Source organism: Rhinatrema bivittatum, chromosome 8, assembly GCF_901001135.1.
Source record: "Rhinatrema bivittatum chromosome 8, aRhiBiv1.1, whole genome shotgun sequence".
NCBI classification, from domain to species: Eukaryota; Metazoa; Chordata; class Amphibia; order Gymnophiona; family Rhinatrematidae; genus Rhinatrema; species Rhinatrema bivittatum.
This window is the reverse complement of record NC_042622.1, coordinates 110,305,819-110,331,450: the sequence shown is the minus strand read 5'-3', so window position 1 is coordinate 110,331,450 and position 25,632 is coordinate 110,305,819. Positions and strand designations below refer to the sequence as shown.

Genomic DNA, 25,632 nt, shown 5'->3' with positions numbered 1-25,632 from the left:
GGCTATGCTCTGGAATTTCGCAGCATCCCTCGGGACAAGTTCATGATATCATCTTGCCGCTCCCAGCTCAAGAAACTGTCAGTGGAATCCACACTGATAAGGCTCCTCAGTCTGAGGGCTATAACTCCGGTACCCACACCCCAAGTAAATAAGGAGAGTTATTCCATCTATTTTATCGTGCCCAAGAAAGAGGGCTCATTCTGGCCCATCCTGGATATCAAGAGCATCAACCATCGTCTGCAGATATTGCACTTCTGCATGGAAACTCTCTGCTCCATCATAATGGCAGTGCAACCGGAAGAGTTCTTAACCTCCCTGGACCTCTCCGAAGCCTACCTTCATATTTCAGTCCATCGAGACCATCAGCGTTTCATATGCTTTGCGGTACTGGGCTGTCATTACCAGTTCTGGGCATTATCCTTCGGACTGGCAACCACTCCCAGAACATTCTCCAAAATTATGGTGGTTGTGGTGGCAGCACTGAGTAAAGAAGAAATCCTGGTGCACCCCTATTTGGACAACTGGCTAATCCGGACGAAGTCAGTGGAAGAGAGCCTCCAGGTGACCAGCAGGGTCAGTCCCCTCTACAGAAACTTGGTTGGGTTGTGAACATGGAAAAGAGCAGCCTCAAGCCCTCCCAGTCCTTAGAGTACCTGGGGGTCCAATTCGACACCAAGCCGAACAAGGCCTTCCTCCCTCCCCCGAGGAGGAGGAAACTGATGGACCAAGTACGCCGGTTGACTGTCTTCAGGTCCTCATCCTCATGGCATCAACACTGGAAGTAGTGCTGTGGGTGAGGGCTCACATGCAGCCTCTCTAACGCTCCTTACTGTCACGCTGGAACCCACTGTCCCAAGATTACTCGATTCGCCTCTGCCTAACAACAGAGGTATGCTCTCTGCTCCAGTGGTGGCTATAGGAAGTCCACCTAAGCAAGGGCGTAAGCCTATCCCCACCAACTTGGATCGTCCTCACGACAGATGCAAGCCTCTGAGGGTGGGGAGCCCACTATCAGGAGCTGACAGCCCAGGGACAGTGGACCAAGGAAGAGGTGAACTGGAACATAAACCGTCTGGAAGCTCGAGCGGTCAGACTAGCATGCCTGCAGCTCAGCCACAGTCTCCAGGGTCAAGCGATCTGGGTGATGTCAGACAATGCAACAATGGTTGCCTACATCAACTGCCAAGGAGGAACCAAGAGCCATCAGGTGTCTCTGGAAATAGACCCCCTAATGGAATGGGCGGAGTTAAACCTACAAGGGATGTCTGCCTCCCACATTGCAGGAAAAGACAACGTCGCAGCAGACTTCCTTAGGGAAAGCCTGGACCCAGGGAAGTGGATGCTGTCTGCCAAAGGCTTCCAGCTTCTAGTAAATTGCTGGGGCCTTCCGGCCATGGATCTACTGGCTACATTTCGCAATGCGAAAGTTCCCTGGTTCTTCAGTCGCAGATGAGATTAGCACTCCCAAAGGATCGACGCCCACATTCAGACCTGGCCAGAGGAGGACTTACTGTACGCCTTCCCCCCATGGCCTCTACTGGGCAAGATCAGCTGCGAGAGAGCACCGCAGAGGTTTAGTCCTCCTAGTGGCCCTGGATTGGCCCAGACACCCATGGTATGCAGACATGCGAAGGCTCCTCGTGGGGAGTGCTTTTTGCCTCTCACCCACACAGGAACCTTCTCCAGCAGGACCCGATTCTTCACAAAGATCCATCTCTATTCTCTCTTACAGTCTGGCCCTTGAGAAGGGCTTGCCTGAAGAAGCGCCGTTACTCGGCGGTCGTGATTGCCATCTTGCTTCGCTCTCGGAAGTTCTCAATGTCTCTGGCATACTTATGGATCTGGAGAATATTTGAGGCCTGGGTGTGAGGGCCACGGGGTGCCCCTGCAAACAGCCAAGATTCCTATATTTCTGGAATTTTTAAAGGATGGCTTGAAGAAAGGATTGTCCCTCAACTCCCACAAGGTCCAGGTAACAGCCCTCTCCTGCTTCAGGGCCGAGGTGAACGCCTGTCTGCACATCCCGTTTCCTAAAAGGGGTTAAACAACTCCGACCACCCTTAAAGTGGTCGGTCCCCCTATGGAACCTCAATCTAGTATTAGACTTCCTAGTAGGGCCTTCCTTCATACTGATGTGCAGTCTGTCACTACGCCTATTAACACTAAAGACTGTATTCCTGGTGGCAATATGCTTGACCCGTCGCATCTCGGAACTACAGGCACTATCCTGTCAGGAACCATTCCTTTGATTTACTCCAGGAACAGTACAGCTTCGCACGGTCCCCTCCTTCTTACCAAAGGTGGTCTCAGAGTTTTATTTGAATCAATCCACCTCCTTACCGTTGCCGGAGGGATACAAGGACACAGAAGACTCCCGCCTTCACTATCTAAATGTTGGCAGACTGCTAGTGCTGTACCTGGAGCACTCTGAACCGGTGCGCAAGACCAGATCGCTTGTTTATTCTTCACGGCAAGAAGAAACAGAGCGAAGTGGCTTCATGAGCTACTATAGCACGCTGGATCAAGGAAGTAATCAAGGCAGCTTACGTGGAGGCAGGGAAGCCTTTACCCCTTCAGGTCAAAGCTCATTCTACTAAGGCCCAGGCAGTATCCTGGGGGTAGGCTAAGCTACTGTTGCCCACTGACATCTTCCCTACACACCTTCTCCAGGTTCTACCCCCTAGACGCCCAGGTTCGAGAGGACGCAGCCTTTGCAAGGGCGGTGCTAACGGGAACAGGGGCAGCCTCCCGCCCTGTTGGGGAGTAACTTTTGTACATCCCACTGATCCTGAGTCCATTTGGCTACACGCTAGGAAATGGAGAAATTACTTACTGATAATTTCGTTTTCCTTAGTGTAGACAGATGGACTCAGAATTCTGCCCACGGCTGCCCAGGAGAGGCGCCCATGAGGCGAACTTCAATTTCATATGAATACGGGTAATCCATTGCCCTATTCCTAGTTTCAGGGCATCCACAATATGGCTGGTTTTGGTGCTTATGCTGGTTGAGTACACTTGCGGTCTCCAGTTTTTAATCAAGTTTTGTTAACCAAGGGTTTAATCAAGTTGTATCCAAATTCTAATCAATTTCTTCGATTATATATGTCCAAAATGGCTTTTCGAAGAGAATACTGAAGAGCTGAGGTCACTGCAGGGGTATATCTAGAGTGACGTCAGCTTTGAAACCTGACTCCATCTCCCATCTGCTAGCAGAGGAACACATAAGCCACTGGTCCTAAGTCTATCTGTCTACACTAAGGAAAACAAAATTAGCAGGTAAGTAATTTCTCCATTGTTTGAAATGACAACTAAATTATATAAAAATATATATTCCATTTCATCCTGCTACAGTAATCCAGTTAAGACAAGTGGATTATGTCTTCCTACTAGCAGATAAAGGCAGAGAACACTGTTTTCCTTGTTGACATCATTGCCACTTCTTAGAGGTGGTACAGCACAGGAACAGCTCTGTATTCTTTGCCTCCATCAGATGGTAGGAACTGGTGGTGCAGCAGGATCTTTTCTTCAGGCACTGTCAGACTCATGGAGCCAGGCTCCTGATATGGCCAGGAGAGTGAGCCCTCTGAGAGGGTTCCCAATCCCAAAGAGGACTTAATAGAGCCCGGGATGGGTGGGAGTAATTTTTACTTTTGAATTCCCTTAGTGGTTTTTCACAAAAAAAAAAAGGAACCAGTAAATTTTGAGTGTGAATTTCTTCTGTCTCTCCTAAACCCTGTCCTCCTCCCCCCTTTCCCTCCTCTGCTCTGCCGGATATTGTTTAAAGATAAAAATTACCATGTTGAGTGTGCTCAGAACTAAGGAGAGACATAAGGCCGCTGAGATCTTCTGCTCAGGGGTAAGTTGTGTGAAGGAGGGTGTGTTTTGAGCTGATTCACAGATTCTGGTTGTATAGCCAGTTGGTAGGTGCAAGGCCCGCTTATAGATAAATCTGAGTGAAGCTGTGGCGTCATTTACTCCACTTCTGCCACAAGACTGCTGTGCACATCTGGGTGGGAGAGATCCCTGGGGAGTTGTCCAAGGCCTTGGAAAGGTGGGCTGCCATCCTTCTCACTGTGAGTGAGGTTTCTTTCTCTGTCCCGCGATTGGAGCACACATCGGGGAAAGTAATTTTGGCAGGAGTGGCCACCATTTGGGATTCCTCCCTGTGGGTGCATTGTCCTCTTAGCAGTTTTCTAATACCTCTAGGATCTCCCAGTTTTAGCTACCATGGAAGAGTTGCTTCAGAAGGCAGCTACTGGTCAGACTCAGGTGGCAGGAGATTTTTATCCTGAATTTTTCAGAATCCTGCACCAGATGATCTGTGCAATGCAGGAGTAGATCTGCAGAGGGCTCGGGCTTTGATTCTAAGTTATAGCCTAGTGATCAGATTTCCAGTAAATGGTCCCAAGGTCAGCAGGGTAGCCCTTATCTGTCTCAGAGGAGATGCAAGAAGGTTTCGAGGATTTGCCAAATTTGGCTCGAAGGAGGGAAGATGTCTCCATAATTCGCCTGTTTCTTAGTGACGAAATTGTGGTGCTCGTTGATTAGGTGCTTTCTTCATTGTGTATAGCGAATCCTAAAGGTAAGGAGGATTCAAGGATCCTCAAGTCTATTAAAGCTTTTCTTTTTCACTTGGAGGTGGAAGATATGGTGCTGTTTGAATGGGAGTTGCCAGAGAGGAGCCCCAGGGGGTTTGAAGAATTTGAATAAGCTGTATCCCCTTCTTTAGGAAGTGATTCAACACTTATTTCCAATTCTCTTGAGTAGACACTCTTGTAACAGCCACTAGGTAAAACAGTATCCTGGCAGAGGGTAGTATTTCTCTAAAGCAGGGGTCAGGAACCTTTTTGGCTGAGAGAGCCATAAACGCCACATATTTTAAAATGTAATTCCATGAGAGCCATACAATATGTTTAAAACTAAATACAAGTAAATGTGTGCATTTTATGTAAGATCACACTTTTAAAGTACAATAAGTCTCTGAAAATATTACACCAGGCCTTAAGACACCAATACATCTCCTATTAGGAAAACGGACCAAGTCAGGCTGCTATAGAGTCCTACACAGAAACTACACGCCAGCAGAAAACCTCACCTGAATCACGTGCTGTCCCTCACCTAACATAGAATAAAGAGACCAAAACGCATAACAAGAAGCATGCAGACAAAAACTGAATTGGAAACTGCAACAAGCCAGAGTCTCTGTATGCAGTGTAACAAAGGAAAAAAGAAACATCACACATCCTTATAAAACAAATCAAGAAATATAAAATCATCAGCAGTAAAACTGTACTAACAAAAAGAACATATTTCGAAACAGCTGATGAGTGGAATATCCAATAATTAAAAACTCATATAAAACATTTCCAGATACCAACAAAATATTTCAAAATAGCAGACACAAAGATCCAGTAATGAAAAATAATAAGGATACAAAAATTTTTTTGCTCTGCATACCTGGGAACATTTGATATCCAGGTGTCCTGAGATTGTTCTGAATTAGCAGGAGGTGGGGTGGTTTGCTTGGAACTTTCTCCTCTCTGTCACATACCAGCGCTCTCTCTCACACTGGCTCTCAATGACACACCTATACACACATGCTCTCAGTCACTCACATATACAAATGTTTTTTCTCTCTCACTTATATAGGCTCTTAATTACACATTTACACACATGCTGTCTATCTTTTCACGCTTACACACACACACAGGCTTTCAATCACATAAATACATGCTGTCTTTTTCTCTCACACACAGACTCTCATTCACATGCTTACAAACATGTCCTCTCTTTCTCTCATTTACACACAGGCTCTCAATCACATACTCACATGCTCCCTCACCTAAATCAGCTCTCAATCAGACACAGACACACATGGTCTCTCTCTCTCATTTAAACACAGGCTCTCAATCACATACTCACATGCTCCATCACCTAAACCAGCTGTCAATCAGACACAGACACACATGATCTCTCTCTTACTTATACACACAGGCTCTTAATCATACATACACATGATCTCTCTCACACACAAAGGATCTCAATCATACACACATACTCTTTCAAACAAACAGGTTTTCAATTACAAACTTACACATACAGGTTCCCAATGGTAAACTTACATTCATGCTCTCTCTCTCACAGGCAGGATCTCAATCACAGTCATACTCTCTTTCACATATACAGGCTCTCAATCATTCACATACATGCAATCTCTCACTCACACACACAGGATCTCAAACACACATGCTTGCTCGCTCATTCACTCTCTCTCTCCCCCCCCCCCCCCCCCCGGAACTCACGGCAGCAGCAGCCACCTCCCAACGCTAACCTCCTTCATTTTCAGCCCTCGCGGAGGCGAAGGCGGAATCCCATCGGCCGCGGTTGAAGATTTTCATTTTCCTCCGAGCCGCGCTGCAGTCTTCTTCCCGCGCAGGCACCCGATGCTCTCCACTTCCTCTTCCGGGCCGCGGGAAGAAGAGAGCACCGGCGTGCTCTCTTCTTCCCGCGGCCCGGAAGAGGAAGTGGAGAGCATCGGGTGCCTGCGCGGGTCCCGCGCAGGCACCCGATGACTCCAGCGCTGGCACCCGGCTGACACCCGATGACTCCCGCGCAGGCACCCGGATGACTCCAGTCGGCGTGCTCTCTTCTCCTTCCCCCCGCGGCCCGGAAGAGGAAGTGGTGAGCATCGGGTGCCTGCGCGGAAGAAGAGACCACGCTAGTGTGGTCTCTTCTTCCCGCGCAGGCACCCGATGCTCTCCACTTCCTCTTCCGGGCTGCGGGGGGGGGGGGGGAGGAGAAGAGAGCACGCCGGTGCCGCTGACTCCAGCTGTCCTGCCGCGTTCCGCCCGGGCTGACAGCATTTTAAGCCCGGGCGGCGGAGGACCGGGGAGCAGCTGGGTCAGCGGGGAACCGCGAAGTATGGCGACACGTGTCTGCGAGCCAGATGCAGCCCTCAAAAGAGCCATATCTGGCTCGCGAGCCATGGGTTCCCGACCCCTGCTCTAAAGGATCCTCAAGACAGGAAGACTTAGCTATCTGTTGTCATTCAAATTTCCATCTGTGGTGATTTAGTGGCATGATCCCTTTTGCACTAGATTCAGCAGCTCCAGGAGAGTGAAGATGCAGCGAAGATGGAATTGACTATCGCTTTCTTGGCTGATGCTCTATATGACCTACTTCAGACTTCCTTTAAATTTATTTTATTTATTTATTTATTTAAGAACTTTTATTTACCGATTGTTCGTAGAACACATCACACCGGTTTACAAAGAACTGAATGAAAGGAAAATTACAATGAACATGGGAGGGGAGCGAGGGGTAGGCTAGAAAGGGGAGAAGAGGGGGGTAGGGAGCTAGAAGAGAGGGAGAAATGATAGGAACGCAGATGGTAGGAACAGCAGATCATAAACAATATAACAATATAAGTTCAGAACTTGTGAATAATCGAGGCTATATACTAGGGGTCGGGAACCTTTTTGGCTGAGAGAGCCATGAACGCCACATATTTAAAAATGTAATTCTGAAAGAGCCATACTAACTACAACCCCTGCCCTCCTGACCCCCCCCCCAAGACCTGCCAAAAGTCCCTGGTGGTCCAGCAGGGGTCCAGGAGCGGTCAGGGAGCGATCTCCTGGACTTGGGCTGTCGACTGCCAGTAGTCAAAATGGCGCCGACCGCCCTTTGCCCTCACTATGCCACTGGGGTCGACCAATGGCGGCGGTAGCCCCTGTGTCATAGTAAGGGCAAAGGGCCGTTGACGCCATTTTGGGTTGTAGTAAATTAATTTTGGAGGTCTTGGGGGGCGATAGGAGGGTGGGGGGTTTTGTTAGATTTTTACTTTTTTATTAAAGATTTGTCTGCGAGCCAGATGCAGTCATCAAAAGAGCCACATCTGGCTCGCGAGCCATAGGTTCCTGACCCCTGCTATATACAGACTATACAATAATGTCATACATTTTTGAGAGTACAAGAAGAGCCATGTCTTGACTCCTTTTTTAAATTTGTGTAGAGATGGCTCTAGACGGAGAAAGGAGGGGAGGGAGTTCCAGAGGGAGGTGCCTGCAATAGAAAAGGCTCTTTCTCTGGTGAGTGTAAGGTGGGCAGTTTTAAGCGATGGGGAGTGTTAGGTGCCAGCAAGGGCAGTTCTGGTGGGGCGTTCAGTGGAGCGGAAACGTGGCATTTCGTCTAGCCAGGGGTGATTGCATTTGTACAACGAACTGTATAGGATGGTAAAGGTTTTGTATTGGATCCGTAGGGTGATGGGCAGCCAATGCAGATCCTTTAATATGGGGGTGATGTGTTCCCTTCTACGGGTATTGGTTAAAACCCTGGCCATAGCGTTTTGCAAGATCTGTAGGGGTTTGATGGTGGAGACAGGAAGACCCAGGAGAAGGGAGTTACAGTAGTCCAGTTTGGTGAGCATAGTCGCTGGGAGTACTGTCCTGAAATCTTGAGTGTGGAGGAGTGGTTTAAGTTTTTTGAGGATATTTAATTTGTAGAAACCCCCCTTCAGGAGAAGATTTGATGTGGGGTTTGAAGCTAAGATGTTGATCTATGAAAACACCTAAGTCTTTGACTGATTGCAGCGTGCTGTGGGCTGTGTCTGTGTTGTGTATGGTTGGGTGGCATAAACGGTCTGGGTGATTGGAGATAATGATGAGTTCTGTTTTTGATGTGTTTAGAGCTAGGTGGAGGTTAGATAGTAAGGAGTTTATAGAGGCCAGGCAGGACTCCCAAAAATGCATTGTTACGTTGAGAGAGTTTTGAATGGGGATGATGATCTGCACATCATCTGCGTATAAGAAGAACTTTAGGCCTAGTTCGGAGAGCAGGCAGCATAGTGGCAGGAGATAAATATTGAAGAGGATAAGGAGGATCCTTGTGGGACGCTTTGTGTGATGGGGATGTGTGCGGATTCATATGAGAACCAGGAAAGGGCTGTGTCTGAAATATCTATTTCTGCTAGTCGGGTGATTAGGATCTGATGGTTGACAGTATCGAAGGCTGCTGAGATGTCTCGGAGGGCAAGTAAGTATGATTTTCCATGATCCATGCCTTTGAAGATGGAGTCTGTCATTGATAGTAGTAGGGTTTCGGTATTGCGGGCTTTACGGAAACCAGATTGGGATGGGTGAAGGATGTTATGGTCTTCTAGGAAATTAGAAAGCTGAGTGTTAACTATCTTTTCCAGGATTTTGGAGATGAAGGGTAGGTTGGAGATAGGCCGGTAGTTTTCTGGGTCTGTGGGGTCGAGGGTGGTTTTTTTTGGGTGGTTTTTTTTTTAGGAGAGGCTTGACGATAGCAAGTTTAAGTGGGTCAGGGATAGTTCCGAAAGTGATGGAGCAGTTAATTAGGTCAGCAATAGGTTTTGCAATGGTGGAGGGAATAGAGAGGAGGATTTTTGATGGGATGGTGTCTGAGGTGTGGGTGGAAGGTTTCATCTTTTTTAGAATGGACTCTATTTCCATTGTTGAAGTGAGGACAAAGGACCCAAGGTTGATCTTCTTGTCATTGGGGAGCGGCGTGGTGGGAGGAGGATTCGTGGGGAAGCGAAGGAGAATGTTAGGGATTTTGTTCTTGAAGTACATCGCTAGTTCTTCACATTTATCACTGGCATTATCCTCCTTGTGTGTGATGGGGGTGGAGTTAGTGAGTTTTGCAACGTACGCGAATAAGACATTTGAGTTGAATTGATGATCGTGGATTTTTGCTGAGTAGAAATCTCGTTTGGCTTGGATAGTGGCTTGGCGGTACAAGTGTAAGGTGTTTTTGTAAGCAGCTTTTTGTGATGCGGAATGTTGTTTACGCCATGCGCGTTGTTTAGATCTTAGGCTCTGCTTTATCTTTTTTAGTTCAGCTGTGTACCATGGGTTTTTTTTCTGTTTGTGTGAGGGGTATTTCTTTGTGGACAATGGGACAGGTCTCATTGGCTACTATAGAGGTGAGATTATTCCATGACAGTAGGGCAGTGTCTGGGTTGGTAAGGTCGAGGTTGTTGGGGGCTTTCTCAAAGGCTAGTGTGAGGTCCTTTGTGGAGCATGGTTTTCTGAAGGAGATGATTTTACTGTGTTTTTGTGAAGTGGGAGAGGTGGTGTTGGTTGTGAAGATGACATTGATGAGGAAGTGGTCGGACCATGGGACTGGGGTAGGTATAGGCGGGTTGGGTGCTATGATTTGTGAGTTAATGAAGAGGAGGTCCAGGGTATGGCCTGCTTTATGTGTGGGTGCAGAGATGATTTGTCTAAAGCCCATGGCTGTAAGGGTGTCGAGAGAGGTCTCGCAGGCTGGGGTGGGAGGGCGGATGTCCACATGGAGATTGAAATCCCTAGTATGACAGTTGGAGTGTCAGGTTTGATGTTATCAGCGAGGTATTCGATGATGGGGGACGGATCATGTTCGAGTAGGCCTGGGGGGGCATAGATGAGGCAGACCTGCAATGCTTTGGAAGTAAATAGCCCTATTTCTAATTTTGACGGGGGTGGGAGGTTTGGAGTTTAAGGTTGACATTTTTTGGCAGCCAAGAGTAGCCCTCCACCTTTCTTTTTAGGTCTAGGGATCGAGAAAATGTCGTAGGTCTGTATGGGGAGTTGGCTTATGAAGACATGATCTGTGTTTTTTAGCCATGATTCTGTGATGGCGCAGATGTCTGGATTGGAGTCTGTAAGTAGGTCATAGAGTATGGGGCCTTTTTTTAATGGATTGAGCATTAAATAGGGAGATAGCTAGCGTGGTAAGTCCCAGAAATTGTGTGAGAGGTGAACTCATGATGGGTATTAGGGATTTATGTTGGTTAGGTGGGTGTAGGCGTGCTGGGAGAGGTTTGCGTAGGAAGGGGCGGTAACGAGTAGGTATGGTGAGGAGACACATAGCAGCACAAGGAGTTGGTGGGGGGGCAAAATGTGGGGTAGGGATCTGCTGACAAAAATGTAGTTGATGCAGGTGAGTTACATGCAAATAAATTGATCAGCAATACACAGAAGTTAATAAGGTGAATAAGAAAACAGATGTCATCAGAAGAGTCTCTCCATATGATTCAAGGGAGCTTTGGGACTGGAATAAAAACAAAAAATTTCACTTGCTGAGGTACGTTATGAGGCAGGTATCAGAGGCAGGTGGCACAGCAGAGTCAGTGCTGTGTGTAAAGCTTGGGGCAGGGTGGCGACACTGGGTTGGACGTCTAGATAGTCAGGAGCTGTTCTAGAAGATATTGATATGGGAGGTCTGGGCTTAGAAGGGGCGCACAAAGGGGTGCACTAAGGGGCAGGCCCCTTAGGGTGTGCGGCGCCGCGGAAGCGAGCTCTGTTTTAAATGTTTCAAGGTCCCACCTCCCAGGCACCGACATCTGCGTTGGCACGGCTCCCCACCTGAAGGTAACTGGAGGGTAGAGCTCAGGGAGGGTTGCTGGGCTCACGTGGTTGGTCGCGGCGAAGTTCCTGGTTGGCAGTGACGGAAACGGAGGTGTCCCGGACTGCAGGGTCGGCAGGAGGAAGAGGGCCGCAAAACGGAGGGCTCGTGCCCCGAGAGGCAGCGCCGGCTGGAGAGCCATTAATGGCTGAAAGGCAGCGCCGGCTGGAGAGCCATTAATTTTCCAAAAATTAATGGCTTTCAGCTGCAGCAGCCGGGAGGCTTCTTTTGCTCGACACCTGGCAGCATATTTGTGGTCTAAGTCGACAAATTTGCCACTCTAGCTAAATTTTTTGTTGTATAAAACTGCTGAACCATCATATCATTTCTACAGCCTCATTTACATTAGCTCCAGAAATGCTTTCCTAAACAAAATGGTTTTTAACATTTTATGGAAAATCTTATAGTCATCAAGAACTTGAGTATCCTTGGTCATAGCAATCCATAATATAGGCCCATTAATTTAAATTAAAAGCCTCATAGTTTCTTGCTGATGAATATTTCTTACTGAGGGCACTTCAAGATAGTGTCCACCAGTAAACCTTAATGCTCTGCCAGGAACATAGGTCTTAAAAAGACTGGTAAAAAATCCAGGAGCCAACCCATGTAAAGACTTAAAAATAATAGTTAAAATTTAAAATTCTAGTATTTGCTCAACTGGGAACCAATAAAGATTTTAAAAAATGCAATAGAGTAAACATGCTAACTATAAGAGGTTTTCAAGATCAGTCGGACAGCAGAATTTTGAAAGAGCTGAAGAACTTGTAACCTGACCTTAGGGACACCCATATAGACTGAATTTCCATAATCAACACTTGTTAATACAAATGCTTGCACAATTTCCAAAAATCAGTTTGTTCTAAAAACAGTCTCAATTGGTGCAGTTGTTTCAATTTTAAAAAAAACCCTTGATAAAAGTGATTGTAGCTGAACTTCATATCTCAGTAGAAGATCCATAATAAATCCCAAGATATGGACCTTCTTCCTGAATTCAGCAGTCACCATAAGTGGACCCAGGTAACCTTGGATCAATAGATGTTGGATGTCATTTGCTTAAGTTACACTCTGAAGCTCACCTCTTCTATCCCAGACCCCTTTCTGGTGTCGTCTTGAGCCTTGGTCACCAGAAGAGTGGCAGTTCAGGAGACTTCAGCCCTCGGCTGCTGAGGGCAGTGGTACTGGTTTTTCTTAACAAGCAAGGTCAGGGTCGGTATTCAGTTTAGTTTGTGGCTTACAAAAAGGACAGGCCTATCCTTGATCTAAATAGAGGGAACACCAACTTCTGCGTTTTGTGCTAGTGGCTGTACAGAAGGGTGAGTTTCTATTATCTCTGGACCTGTTGGAAGATTATTTTAATATCCCCATCAGGCAGACAAAAGATACCTTTGTTTCTGTATTCAGTTCAGAGAGCTCCCTTTCGGGCTGGCCATGGCTCCACAAATATTTACCAAAGACATGATGGTGATGGTGGTGGCAGTCTTGAGGATAGTTGGCCACATCTTACCAAGAAGGGGTTCAAGCATCCAACATGGTGGTCCAAGTCCTAGAAGACTTGGGTTGGGTCATTAATTTTGCAAAGCACAAGCTTCATCTGACTCTGTCCTTGGAATACCTGGGAGTTCAGTTCTACACAGAGAAGGTTGAGTGTATCTGACAGAAGAGAGTATGTCCAAGAAAGTTTGATTTTCAGGTAAAATGGTTTGCTTCTCTAAAGATTCCAAGAACCTGGGACTGTCTTCAGCTGCTTGGATCAATGGCAGCCACTTAGATCTGGTCCTCTGGGCCAGGGTTCACATGAAACCTCTTCTGTCCTTGCTCCTGGTCATCCCATTTGCAGGATTATGAGTGCTGCCTGCCGCTGCCTGCCTCTCCCTGCATCTGCGAGACTCAGACTTCTTTGATGGTCTGCTCCTAAAAAACTTTTGAAAGGAGTGAGTTTGGTTTCTCACACGTCAGTGCTAATCACGGCAGATGTGAGTTTGTCAAGCTGGGAGGCACATTATCTGTTCTCATAGCCTAGGGATTCTGGATGCCAGAAAAAAGCAGCTTGGTCCATCAACAGGCTGGAGAACAGGACAATAAGATTGGCTGTTTGCCATTTTCTCCCATTAATCAAAGGAAAAGTGATGAGAGTCCTCTCCAACAGCAGTGGTATATGTGAACAGGTAAGGCAGGACCAGAAGTCTAGGGGTGTCAGAAGAGATCAAATTTTCTTTTCCCTTGGGCAAAGGAGAATCTGGTACTCTTTATCAGTGGCTCATATTACAGGTCATGAGAATGTGCAGGCTGACTTCCTCAGCAGGAACCTTCTGGACCCGAGAAAGTGGGAATTCAGCCATGATGCCTTTCAGCAAATAATGCACTGGAAGGGCATGCTACTCATGGATATGATGGCAGCTTCCAAAAAAACCCAAAGTTCAGTCATCACAGAGAGAGCGGAGCCAAAGGGATTGACTCTGTGAATCAGCCTTGACCAGGTGGGAATCTACAGTATGTATTCCCCCATTGATCTCTAATAGGTTGAATTCTGTGCAGCGTTAGAGGAGAAGAGCACTTCTGTGGTTCTAGTGGCTTTAGACTGGCCAAGGAGGCCATGGTATGCAGATCTGATGAGGCTCCAAATTGATCATCCTTTCCATTTACCAGATGCTCATGGTTTGTTGGTGCAGGTTCCAGTCTCCATGGAGGGTCCCACTCCATTTTATCTTATGGCCTAGCTCTTGAAAAGTTGTGCTTGAGAAAAAAGGATTCTTCTTCGGTGATATCCACCTTTATTGAAGACCCATAAAACTTCGACTTCTCTGACTTATATTCGGATTTGGCATCTTTTTGAAGCATCCTGCAGAGATTGATCATTGTCCCCTTGGCATTCAGATATTCTGTGTATTTTATCTTTTCTCTAGTTAGGCTTGGAAAAGGGCCTGGCCTTGAACCCATTGAATGTCCAGGTAGTGGCTATCTCCTGTTTCAGGGGTAAGATTCAGAAGGCATTGGTGGCTTCCCATCCAGATGTGTCTCGCTTTCTTCATGAAGTAAAACACCTCCGGGCCCCCCCCCATTTAGGCCAACAGTTCCTCAATGAGATCTCAGTTTGGTTTTGAAAGCATTGGTGGCTGCTTCCTTTGAGCACCTCAAACATATTTTCTCTTAAATATATTTCCTTGAAGGCAGTTTTCTTAGTGGCAATCTGTTTGGTCCAACTATTTTGGAGCTTCAAACTTTTTCCTGCAGGGATCTGTTTTTAAGTTTTGCAGTAGATTAAGTATCTGTTTGTACTGTGCCTTCCTTACTTCTGAAGGTTATGTCTGCATTTTACTTAAGTCAGCTATTTCTTTGCCAGCCCTCTCTAAAAAGGAGTGTCAGGGAGTCAATAAATCACTGAGATTTTTGGATGTACGTTGGAGACTTAGATATTTGGAGGTTACTGATCCTTTCCGTAAAACAGACACTTTTTTTTTTTGGTGGTCTTCAAAGCTATTCGACTAGCTGGATCAGGGATGCGATATCTGGCATATGTGCTCAGGTGCCATCAATTGCCTGAGATTATTTGTGCTGACTACTAGAGCTCAGTTTTCTTCTTGGACAGAAGCAGTTTCTATAGCATCAATGATATTTGTAAGGATCTATTTGGTTATCCTTGTATTCCTTTGCTAAGCATTATAGATTGGATGAGTTTGCTAAGGAAGACACAGCTTTGGGGGCTGTTGACCTCAAAGCGGCCTTCACCTCCTCCCTCCTGAGTTATATGAGCTTTGGTCCTTCCAGCTTGTATTGACTGGACTAGTGTAGTAGGATGAAATGAACAGAGACATTTTTACCTATTCATTTTCTTTCCATGAGTCCTACCTCAGTCCAGGACCCTTCTGGGAAATTAGGCCATATAAAAAAGAAGGAAGTCTTGTCTGATGTCTGTCCTATACATTATGTATTGAGGTGGAGTTAATTCTCCTGTCAGCCTTTGGTTGATCTCTTGTTCTCCCTTCTGTTCTCCGTACTCATTAAGAGCATGGACAAGTAGTGAGCTGTAAGCGGATCTTCTCTTCAAGACAAATGTTTTTGTTTTTGTTTTGTTTTGTTTTTTTATTTTTTCTCAATTTGGCTTTTTATGATCTATTCAGTGCTTTATTATAGAAATTCTGAGTTGTTCCTGTGCTGCACCACCTCTAAGTAGTGATGATATTACCAAGGAAAACTGTTCTCTGCTTCCATCTGCTTGCTGGTGGGGGGACATAACCCACTGTCTCGACTGAACTAGTGTAACAGGATTCATGGAAAATTTCTCCTCCTCCGTAGTACTCCTGAAAATGTTAGGAATACTTGATTACTTATATCCTTTTCTAATTTTTTACTAATATGCTGGAAAACATGTCATGTCCCTGTGCTTTAACTTAACTTCAACATTGTGTGGTGTTACCTCTAGAGCTTAATCATTGTCCATTCTGTACTTAGTATTAGTGGAGATCCTACTCTAATCCAGAGTTTGATTCTTCACTAGAAATACAGCAGCTTGCACTCAAGTTTTTTTCATTTTTTTCTTTTGTTTCTTTTCTACATTTCCAGACTTCCAGAAGCTCACAGCAGCAGATGACAAGACAGCACAGGTGGAAGACTTCCTCCAGTCCTTGTATGGAGCCATGGCTCAAGATGTCATCTGGCAAAACGCAAGCGAGGAGCAGCTCCAGGATGCACAGATGGCTATTGAGCGGAGTGTGATGAATCGAATTTTCAAACTTGCTTTTTACCCTAACCAAGATGGAGATATTTTGCGTGATCAGTAAGTGGCAGGTAGAGAGCCAGTTGTGGGGTGGGAGCAAGAAATTGAGAGCCGACACAGGCAAAGCAATTACTATAATCCACGTGTTAAGATTCTAGTTAAAAATCACTCATTTAACAGTATTCAGTGGAGCAAAGGCTTGACTGAATCCTACAGAAAGGGGCAAAGGGTAAAAATTTTTGGAAGACTTCTTATCTCAGTGCTATGGTATTTTTGTTTTGGGTTTTTTTTGTTTTTTTTTTGTTTTTTAAGGATGTAGGGAAGGAGGAGGGATTATCATTTAGTGATATTTTATTGATCAGTAGCTATTTACTGTTACTTGCTTTTTTTTAATACACAGTGTAATTTCCTAGCATGTAGCCAGATGAACTCAGAACCCAATGGGTTTATGCTCCCCTGTCAGCAGATGGAGATGGAGTCAGGTTTCAAAGCTGATGTCACCCTAGATACACCCCTGCAGTGCCCTCAGCCCTTCAGTATTTCTCAGTCTCCAGCAGATGCAAACATGGTTTCCCTATGGGGATCGCTGTACCTTTTGGAAGAAGAAATTCTACTTTTAAATTGGAAGAAGGATTGAGCTCCGCTCTCATGCGGTGATACCTAAAGGTCCCTCCCCCAGTTGAGAATTCCTGAGGTGATTTCTGAGATCTCTCAGAGGTGTGTCTTGGTCCAGTAGCTGGTTCCTGATGTGAACTTTGTTGCTGAAGCAGCTCAAAGGCAGCGGGTGCAGGAAGCCGAGTGCGGCGGTGACATTCAAAGCCTTTTCCCCCGCAGCCGGAGATTATCTCTGTGCTCAGCCGGTAAGCGCTGAGCCCAGGTAAGTTTAAAAAAAAAAGAGGATTTCCTCCCGATTCAGAGATATTGGAGGGGTTTCAGTAAGACTTCCTCCGGTCTCCTTGCTCGGCCTGCCTTACTAGCGTCATTCCCAATCCTGTTGGGGTAAGGGGAAGTGGGTTTCCGAGCTGGTTGAGCGGCCCCCCGGTGGGCTAGGCCCTGCTTAAGGCTTGGCTGGCACACCACATGGTAGGCTGCAGCAGTGCCATCTTGCTCGCGTTTTTGTGCCTGTATTGTCCACCATAGAGCTTCAGTACACACAGTGCATGTATCGCCGCACACAGGCTGTGCACATAACGTCACACGCGTACATACGCACATAACTTACTAGGCTCAGAATACAAGTAAAGTCAGGCGCCCGGGCTGTGCATGCGGCCTGCGCAGGCGCCCAAAGTTTGCATGCATAAAATTTAAAAGCGCAAGCCATCTGAACACACCGTTACCGTTGCAAGTGGCTCTGGCAGCAAAGAAACATAAGCACCTTTCTCTTTGCGCTGCTTGTCATATTGGAGCTGCACAGTCTGTCCTGGATTCTTGCTTATGTCAGCACTGTGAGAAAGCTCAGGGAATGTTGGCCTCCCCAGACTTGGCTAAGCCCTGCTCCTCCCATTCAGAGGATGGGTCAGCCACAGCCTTAACCAGAAGTACCCTGGATCTGAGTAGCCCCGGGACTGGGCCATCCATGGGAGAGGGAAATTTAGCGGCACCTACCCCAGTACCTCCTGGGCTAGGCATGGACGCGGCCACCTTCCTTTGGGTGGAATTTTTTCAAAGCCTTCATACAGGCGCAGTCTGCTACCTCACTTGCCCCTGTCCAGATAGAACCTCAGCCGGTAAGCCCTCCATCTCCCAGTCCTATCGGCAGATCTTGAAGCATGCCTCGACTTACTAAGGGTATCCCTGGCAGGGGACCCAAACGGTACAGACAAAGAAGAGGATCTAGATTCCTTGGAAGATGGGGAAATCCCCCCCCCCTGTTTTAGAACCGTATCAGACCATGTTACGGCTTTCCATAGAGATGAGTTTCTGGTCCTGGTTTGCCAGACCGTGAAGGTGCTGGGAGTTCCTGGGGCAGACTCTGCATCGGAACCAAAGAAGAATCCCATTCTGATTTCCCTACGGACAGCCTCTTGATACCTTCTAGTACTGGAAGCCACCCAGAAGTTGGAATGGGATGCCCCAGAAGCAAGTTTTAAAGATGGACGAATGTTAGAAGCTCTATACCCACTGGATCTGGAAACAAGAGAAGGTTTGTGTTTCCCTAAAGTGGATGCGCTGGTCTGTGCCGTCTCTAAGCGAACAACTATCCCAGTAGAGGGAGGAGCAGCCTTAAAGGATGCGCACAATAGACGCATCCTTAAACAGGCCTTTGATGCAATAGTAATGACCTTACAGATTGCTTCTTGTTGTGCCCTGGTAGCTCGTTCGTGCCTGCTCCTCTCTCAAGAGGTGGATGACTCGGGAATGAATTCCAGAGTGGTTATGGAACCTGCTGACGCGGGCTCAGACCTAGTCTGTACCTCGGCCAGGGGAGTGGGCTCAGTGGTGGTGGCCAGAAGGCAACTATGGCTGCGGAATTGGTCATCAGGCTCAACCTTCCCGGCAAATCTCACAAAGATGCCCTTTAAATGATCACTCCTCTTTGAAAACAAATTGAAAAAGCTGGCCAGTAAATGGGGCGAATCTCCAGTACCCCGGCTACCAGAAGATAAGAGAAGTTACAATGCCCCTTGCCCATGAGGGGTTGATCCAGGGGCTCCCAATGCTTTTGCCCCTACAGAAACTTTACATCTCAGAGGTCTTGTTCCTTTGGGAGGTCTGTCCTTTTGGAGTCGGTAGCCCAAGGAGAGAGGGTCAGGCTTGGGTTCAGGTTCGTTCTGAACGAGGAGATAGGAAGTCGACTGTCCCTCTTCTACCAATAGTGGGTCGTGGTCACTTCGGACAAATGGGTACTGGAGGTCATACAAAAAGGATATTTGCTGGAATTTCGCAGCACTCCTCGGGACATATTCATGATATTTCCTTGCCACTACCAGCTCAAGAAGCAGGCAGTGGAGACTGCCCTGTTAAGACTTCTCAGGTTGAGGGCTATAATCCCAGTACCTGTGCCCTAGGAAAATATGGGGCCTTGTTCCATCTATTTAATTGTACCCAAGAAGGAAGGTTCTCTTTGCCCCATCCTGGACCTCAAGAGCATCAACCAACATCTACGAGTGATTCATTTCCTCAAGGAAACCCTACGTTGCGTGATAATGACCGTACAATCAGGAGAGTTCTTAACCTCCCTGGACCTATCCAAGATCTACCTACATATTCCAATCCAGCAAGAACATCATTTCCTACGCTTTGCAGTACTGAGTCACCATTATCAGTTTTGGGCACTGCCCTTTGGCCTGGCCACTGCCCCCAGAACATTTTCCAAGATTGTAGTTGTAATAGCGACAGCATTGAGAAATACAAATAATCTCAGCCTGCCATATCGCAGGAAAAGCCAACATCAGAGCAGACTTTCTAAGCAAGGAGAATCTGGATCCAGGAGAGTGGGCTTTGTTGGCCAAAGCCTTTCAGCTGATAGTAGATCACTGGGGTCTCCTGTCCATCGACCTGCTAGCCACATCTCACAATATGAAGGTTCCCAGATTCTTCAGTGGCAGAAGAGATCAGTTGACCCTGGGGATCGATGCTCTCATTCAGACCTGGCCAGAAGAGGAGCTGCTGTATGCCTTCCCTCCATGGTCCCTTCTGGGCAGGGTCATTCGCAGAATCGAATGCCACAGGGGATTAGTCCTACTGGTAGCTCCAGATTGGCCTAGGTGTCCATGGTATGCAGACATGCGAAGCCTCCTGGTAGAGATCCCCTCTCTGTCTCCCACCACACAGGGACCTGCTACAGCAGGGACCGGTCCTTCACGAGGATCCAACTCTATTCTGTCTTATGGTCTGACCCTTCTGATGAAGCAAGAATATTCTGCAGCAGTAATTGCCACCTTACTCCACGCGTGGAAGTTCTCTACGTCCATAGCGTATGTGTGGGTATGGAGAGTATTTGAGGCCTGGTGTATTTGAAGAATGCGGTGTTTCCCCTCGGACTGTCAAAATCCCACTAAATCAGGAATTTTTGAAGGACAGCTTGAATAAAGGTTTAATCCTTAACTCCTTGAAGGTCCAGGTAGCGGATCTCTCCTGTTTCAGGGGCAAGGTGAACAGAACCCGCCTATTGGCTCATCTGGACATGGCCCGGTTTCTGAAAGGGGTGAAGCAACTTCGGCCACCCCAAAGGTGGCCAGTTCCCTTGTGGAATCTTAATCTAGTATTGGAGTTTCTGGCAGGGCCCTCCTTTTGGCTGCTGCTTAGTCTTTACTTGCATTTATTAACCTTGAAAATTGTGTTCCTGGTGGCTATATGCTTGGCATGTTGCATCTTTGAACTACAGGCATTGTCATGTCGGGAACCATTCCTCCAGATGACTCCAGGAGCATTACAGCTTCATACCGTTCCATCCTTCTCACCCAGGGTGACTTAGTTTTTGGGTACTTGCCAGGTTCTTATGGCCTGGATTGGCCACTGTTGGAAACAGGATGCTGGGCTTGATGGACCCTTGGTCTGACCCAGTATGGCATTTTCTTATGTTCTTAGGGTAGTCTGAGTTTCATTTGAATCAGTCTATTTCATTGCCATCTCTAGTTAAGCACAAGGACGCGGAAGAATACTGCCTCCTCTGTCATTTGAATGTCAGGCTTTTGGTGTGGTATCTGGAAGTTTCAGAACTGATCCGAAAGACGGACTGCCTGTTTGTCCTTCATGGTGGAAGGAAGCAGGGTGAATCAGCTTTGCGGGCTACCCTAGCTTGGATTAAGGAGGTGATCACAGCAGCCTATGTAGAGGCAGGAAAGCCATTACCCCTTCAGGTTAAAGCTCATTCCACTAGGGCTCAGGTAGTCTCTTGGGCGGAAGCTAGACTGCTGTCTCCTGTTGACATCTGCCAAGCGGCAACTTGGTCCTTCTTGCACACCTTCTCCAGGTTCTATCTCCTGGTTGTTCAGGCCTGGGAGGATACAGCCTTTGCAAAGGCAGTGTTAACCGGACTGCGGGCAGCCTCCCACCCCGATCGGGAGTAGCTTTTGTACATCCCATTGGTCCTGAGACCATCTGGCAACATGCTAGGAAATGGAGAAATTACTTACCTGATAAGTTTGTTTGCCTTAGTGTAGACAGATGGACTCAGCATCCTGCCCATGGCTGCCCAAGGATTGGATATCAATTCCAAGAGATTATGGGTAAGTCATCATCCAGTACCTAGATCAGGTCATCTATAATCTTATTGGGGTTCAGTGTTTGTTTGAGTACAGTTACAGCTATCCATTTTTAATCAAGTTTTTTTGATAGTATGTCCACAGTGGCTTTTGAAGAGCATACTGAAAGGCTGAGGTCACTGTAGGGGTGTATCTAGGGTGACATCAGCTTTGAAACCTGACTCCATCTCCATCTGCTGGCAGGGGTGAATAAACCCATTGGTCCTGAGTCCATCTGTCTACACTAAGGAAAATGAAATTATCAGGTAAGTAATTTCTCCACTGCACAACAATTTGCCTTTTTTATTTTTACGTTTTATGTTAAACATTTTAACAAGCAATATCAAGATATAAATTTGAAACAAATGTACATTAGAACAAAATCCTCAGCAATTGATAAAGGAAAAGACAAAGAGAAAATACCATGAGAAATGTCCAACTCAGGTCCACAAAAATGAGGGGAGACAGAGAATATAGCAGAGGAAGAAATTAAAAGAAGCTTGCTCAAAAATGTGGCCACCGCTACTGCTAAGCCTATTGTAAGCTCAACTACCACAATATCATCACTAAGTTCAAGCAAATTAGTACAGCCACCAATCGCAGCTACAGGAGCTTCCGTTGTAATATATTTACATAATCGACCAGGGTCATCAAAAATATGTGCTAGCTGCATGTTTAACAATATATTTAGAAGGAAATTTCACAAAGAGAGAAGTTCCTAGCGAAAGCACTTGAGCGCATTCTAAGAAATTGCTTGCGTGTAAGTGGATGGGGGAAAATCTGGGGAAACATTTATTTTGTACCCATGAAAAGGCACATGCTTATGCTGAAAAAAATTTCAAAATTCTTTGGCCAGGTCTATAGCAAAGGTTGATAGCAGAGTGGCTCTAATCAAAAAATTTCTCAACAGATGTTTTCAATTTTTCAATCAAATTCAAACTATCTGGGGAGGTCAAAACATCCTTACCCCTTCTTGGATCTGCCAACAGGCAGGTTCTCTGGAGAAATTTTCAATACATTCAAAAATTACTCTTACTATCTCTTTTGATATCAGTCTATTCTTGGGGAAGTTGAGAAATAGTAAGCTACAATGCCTAATTGCATTTTCTAATTTCCTCAGTTAACCTTGCCAATAAGCATTGTCTGACCAAAGGAGTTTGTCTGTTCTAACAAGTTTTCCCTGCTGTTACAGGAGTTAGTTTTAGAACAGAAATTGTGTAAGACTCCCTCCTGTGCTTGTAAATGCTGGGCAGATTCTTTAGAAAAAATTGCAATGTTGTGATAGCCCGGTATAGTTATCTCCAGTCTCCAGCCATAATTCAACATTAGAGATCTTATTTGGCCGATCAGAGCTAGACTCACTGGAGTGAAAGGGAAGTGCACCAGCTTCAATGGCCCCTCCCAGGCTCCAATATCCTCCTTAGCCCCATTTCCTTCTCCTTGTCTTCCAATCCCAATAGTCGGACCCAAAGCAGAAGCTGTTCCCAGCAAGGCCAATCTTTCCTCCATCCCAAGCCTCACAGCTGGCTCAGACTAAGCCTGCACTCCTTTACCAACATCCCATCTCCACAGCACAGAGGGAGAACTCAGCGTAGCTTGGGGTCCTGGTGGTGGTGCAGATCTTGGGCCTCAGGGGCACATACCTGTCTCTTCCCTACACACTCCCTAAGGATGGATTCACATTTCCAGCACTCCCCTGGCTCTGTCCCATCTTGAGAAAAATGGTATCAGTGGGGCCAGTGACCAGTTCTGGAGCCACATCTGGAAGGGCCCTCAACCTGCCCTTCCACTTCACCATCGCAGCAAAAGGATAGAATTTAGGGAGATTGCTCAGTAGGTGCAATATAAATATATATAAGTGGTGCCATCTTGTCTCCTCCTCCTCTCCCCTCTGCCAGAGTCTCTTTGCCTTTTGTTTAGAGTTTGATTTTTAGTGATTTTCAGCAGAATGGGATCAGCTTTTATTGTGAGATTTATTTTTATTTGCAGGGTGCTTCATGAACATATCCAAAGGTTATCTAAAGTGGTGTCAGCAAATCACAGAGCTCTTCAAATACCTGAGGTAATCTAGCATTCTTATTTGTCATTTTCTCTTTGTCTACTCCAGCCGTTACACTCTGGCTATGGTATCTGCCAGAGGCAAGCATTTATAGAACTTCAACTACTGAAGTCCTCATGAGCCCGATCTTAACTCCAATATCTTTTCCCCTAGCATCTTGAAACTTGCATGGAAAGGGGTACAGGAAATACTCTCCCTTCAAATACTACACTGTTTATCATGTAGTCTTTATTAAATGAGTTTGAGAACTTTCTAAACTAATTGAAACACTATGATGTGTCTTCTTGCTTACTTAGGTGTATCTGAGAGAGGCTCCCTGGCCTTCTGCACAGGCAGAAATCCGAACAATAAGTGCTTACAAGACGCCCAGGGACAAAGTTCAGTGTATCTTGCGCATGTGTTCCACTATTATGAATCTGTTGAGCCTGGCCAATGAGGATTCAGTACCAGGAGCAGACGACTTTGTTCCTGTTCTGGTTTTTGTTCTGATAAAGGTAAGGATAAAAGAAATTACATGTTTCTTAAAACTCTGTGCTTGCTGTTCATTTCAAGTAAACAATATTGTCAAATTACTTGAAATTACACATTATCAATAAAGATTGGCTTTGTTCATCCTATAGAAACAAATACCAGGGTCAGAAAATAAGACATTTCTCTGTCTCCAGCAGATGTAGAGGTGTAAAACCTGCAGTCTGGAGGTAAAAAAAAATAGCAAGAAATACAAGGAAAGGGACTTGAGTCCCTACTCTCAGGGGTGTTAAGCTTTCGGAAAGGCCATCCCCAGGTTGAGTAGCTGAGCAAGACATCAGTGAACCTGTCTTGTCTCAGCGCAACAATAGTGAGGTCATGGATAGCCAGTGGTCTGTTTCCCTCCTTGTCTTCCATATGGCCTTCTCTCCTCCCTTCTGGGCTGGTGATTAGCAGAGGAAATTATTGCTTGCCTTTCTTTTTAGTTTTGCTTGCTTGATGTTTAAACAAAAAAAAAAAAATATATAGAAAAGTTTGCCAGTGTGACTAAGGGCACATGTTGAGTTACCGGGAGTGGGATTTATATGGCTATGGGGGTTCATCTTGGAGAGGTTAAGGCTGTCAGGCCGGCGGTGAAAATGACTGGGGATCAGTTAAGACACACTTCGCTAATTGTCTAGGAGCTATGTAGCATACTGGAGGCACATGGGAGAGAAGCAGGAAAGTTGTACATAGCAGCGGCTGCAGATATGGTAGTAGCTGACTTGGCCAGGGCTCAGGGACGGATCAACAGGCAGACAGCATTCTGCCATCCTAAGGCCTTGATTAGACCAGCAAAGGTTTTTGGCAGACGCTGCTAGTGATATGCTGAGCTGCGTATGAGGTTGATGTTGGCAGGCCTCGGTGGCCGCTGCATCTCCCCGACGAGAAGCGGGTAACCCGGTTGTCGGGAGCAGGTGTTTGGCCATTTTGGCAAGCGCGGGAATGGTAGCTATTTTGTCCACCTGTGCAGAAGAACTGAATGAGCTGGGGAGGGGGGGGGGGGTCCCCTACTTTTCTATCCCTGGCCGCCACAGGCCCTCGGGTGTGGGATATCTTAGAGAACACAGAGGACCCCCTTGAGGATGGTGCATTGGAGTTGGTCCTGATTCTACATAAGATCTTCCAGGTTAGGAAGGTGGGAGGGGGAGAGGTGTGTTAGCTCCCAGAGTTGCCTGAGGCAGTTGGGGAAAAAAATAAAAAATCACCAAAGTTGGACCCTCAGAAGGGGTCTAGTAGTATCTTGTGACTACTTGATTTGCGAAGTTTGCAAGGCAGTTCAAGGAGAGTCTCTGAGAACTCCGAGGGAGCAGATATTCTGGCAGCTGAGTCTCCAACAGGAAGATCAGTGCAGGAACTTACTGTTCCTGCGGATTGGCCAGTGACTGAAGGGGATGATCCTAAGGTGATCCGCCTTTTTAGAAAAGAGGAATGTGACCTTTAATTCCAAATGGATTGAAGGAGTTACACATTAAGAGGCTACAGGCAGAGTCTGATCACAAAGTGGTGTCCTCCAACATGGAAGGTTCACAAGAACTGGCGAGAGTTTTCCCTTCATTGGTTGGTAAAGAATTTGGGGGTTGAGAGTGGGATACTCCAGAGACTAGTATAATGTGAGAAGAGCAATAATGAAGCAGTACTTACTACCAGAGGAGGCCTTGGAGCACTTGATGCTGCCAAAGGTGGAGGCTTCGGTGTCGGCAGTGACCCAAGAAGGCTCCGCAGCTCAGAAGAACGTGCAGGTCTGGAAGGTGGATGGT

The 25,632-nt window shown here is 46.5% G+C and overlaps 1 protein-coding gene across 6 annotated transcripts in view; it reads left to right on the top strand.

The window, feature by feature from the left end:
- Positions 1-25,632, top strand: part of GAPVD1 (GTPase activating protein and VPS9 domains 1) — a 223,688-nt gene that overhangs the window by 184,348 nt on the left and 13,708 nt on the right. For all 6 annotated transcript variants that reach the window (XM_029610988.1, XM_029610986.1, XM_029610985.1 and 3 more), the window contains 3 exons: positions 15,967-16,180; positions 23,296-23,368; positions 23,662-23,859. In XM_029610988.1, the coding sequence (XP_029466848.1) occupies positions 15,967-16,180; positions 23,296-23,368; positions 23,662-23,859 (485 nt within the window). The remainder of the gene's footprint in view (positions 1-15,966; positions 16,181-23,295; positions 23,369-23,661; positions 23,860-25,632) is intronic.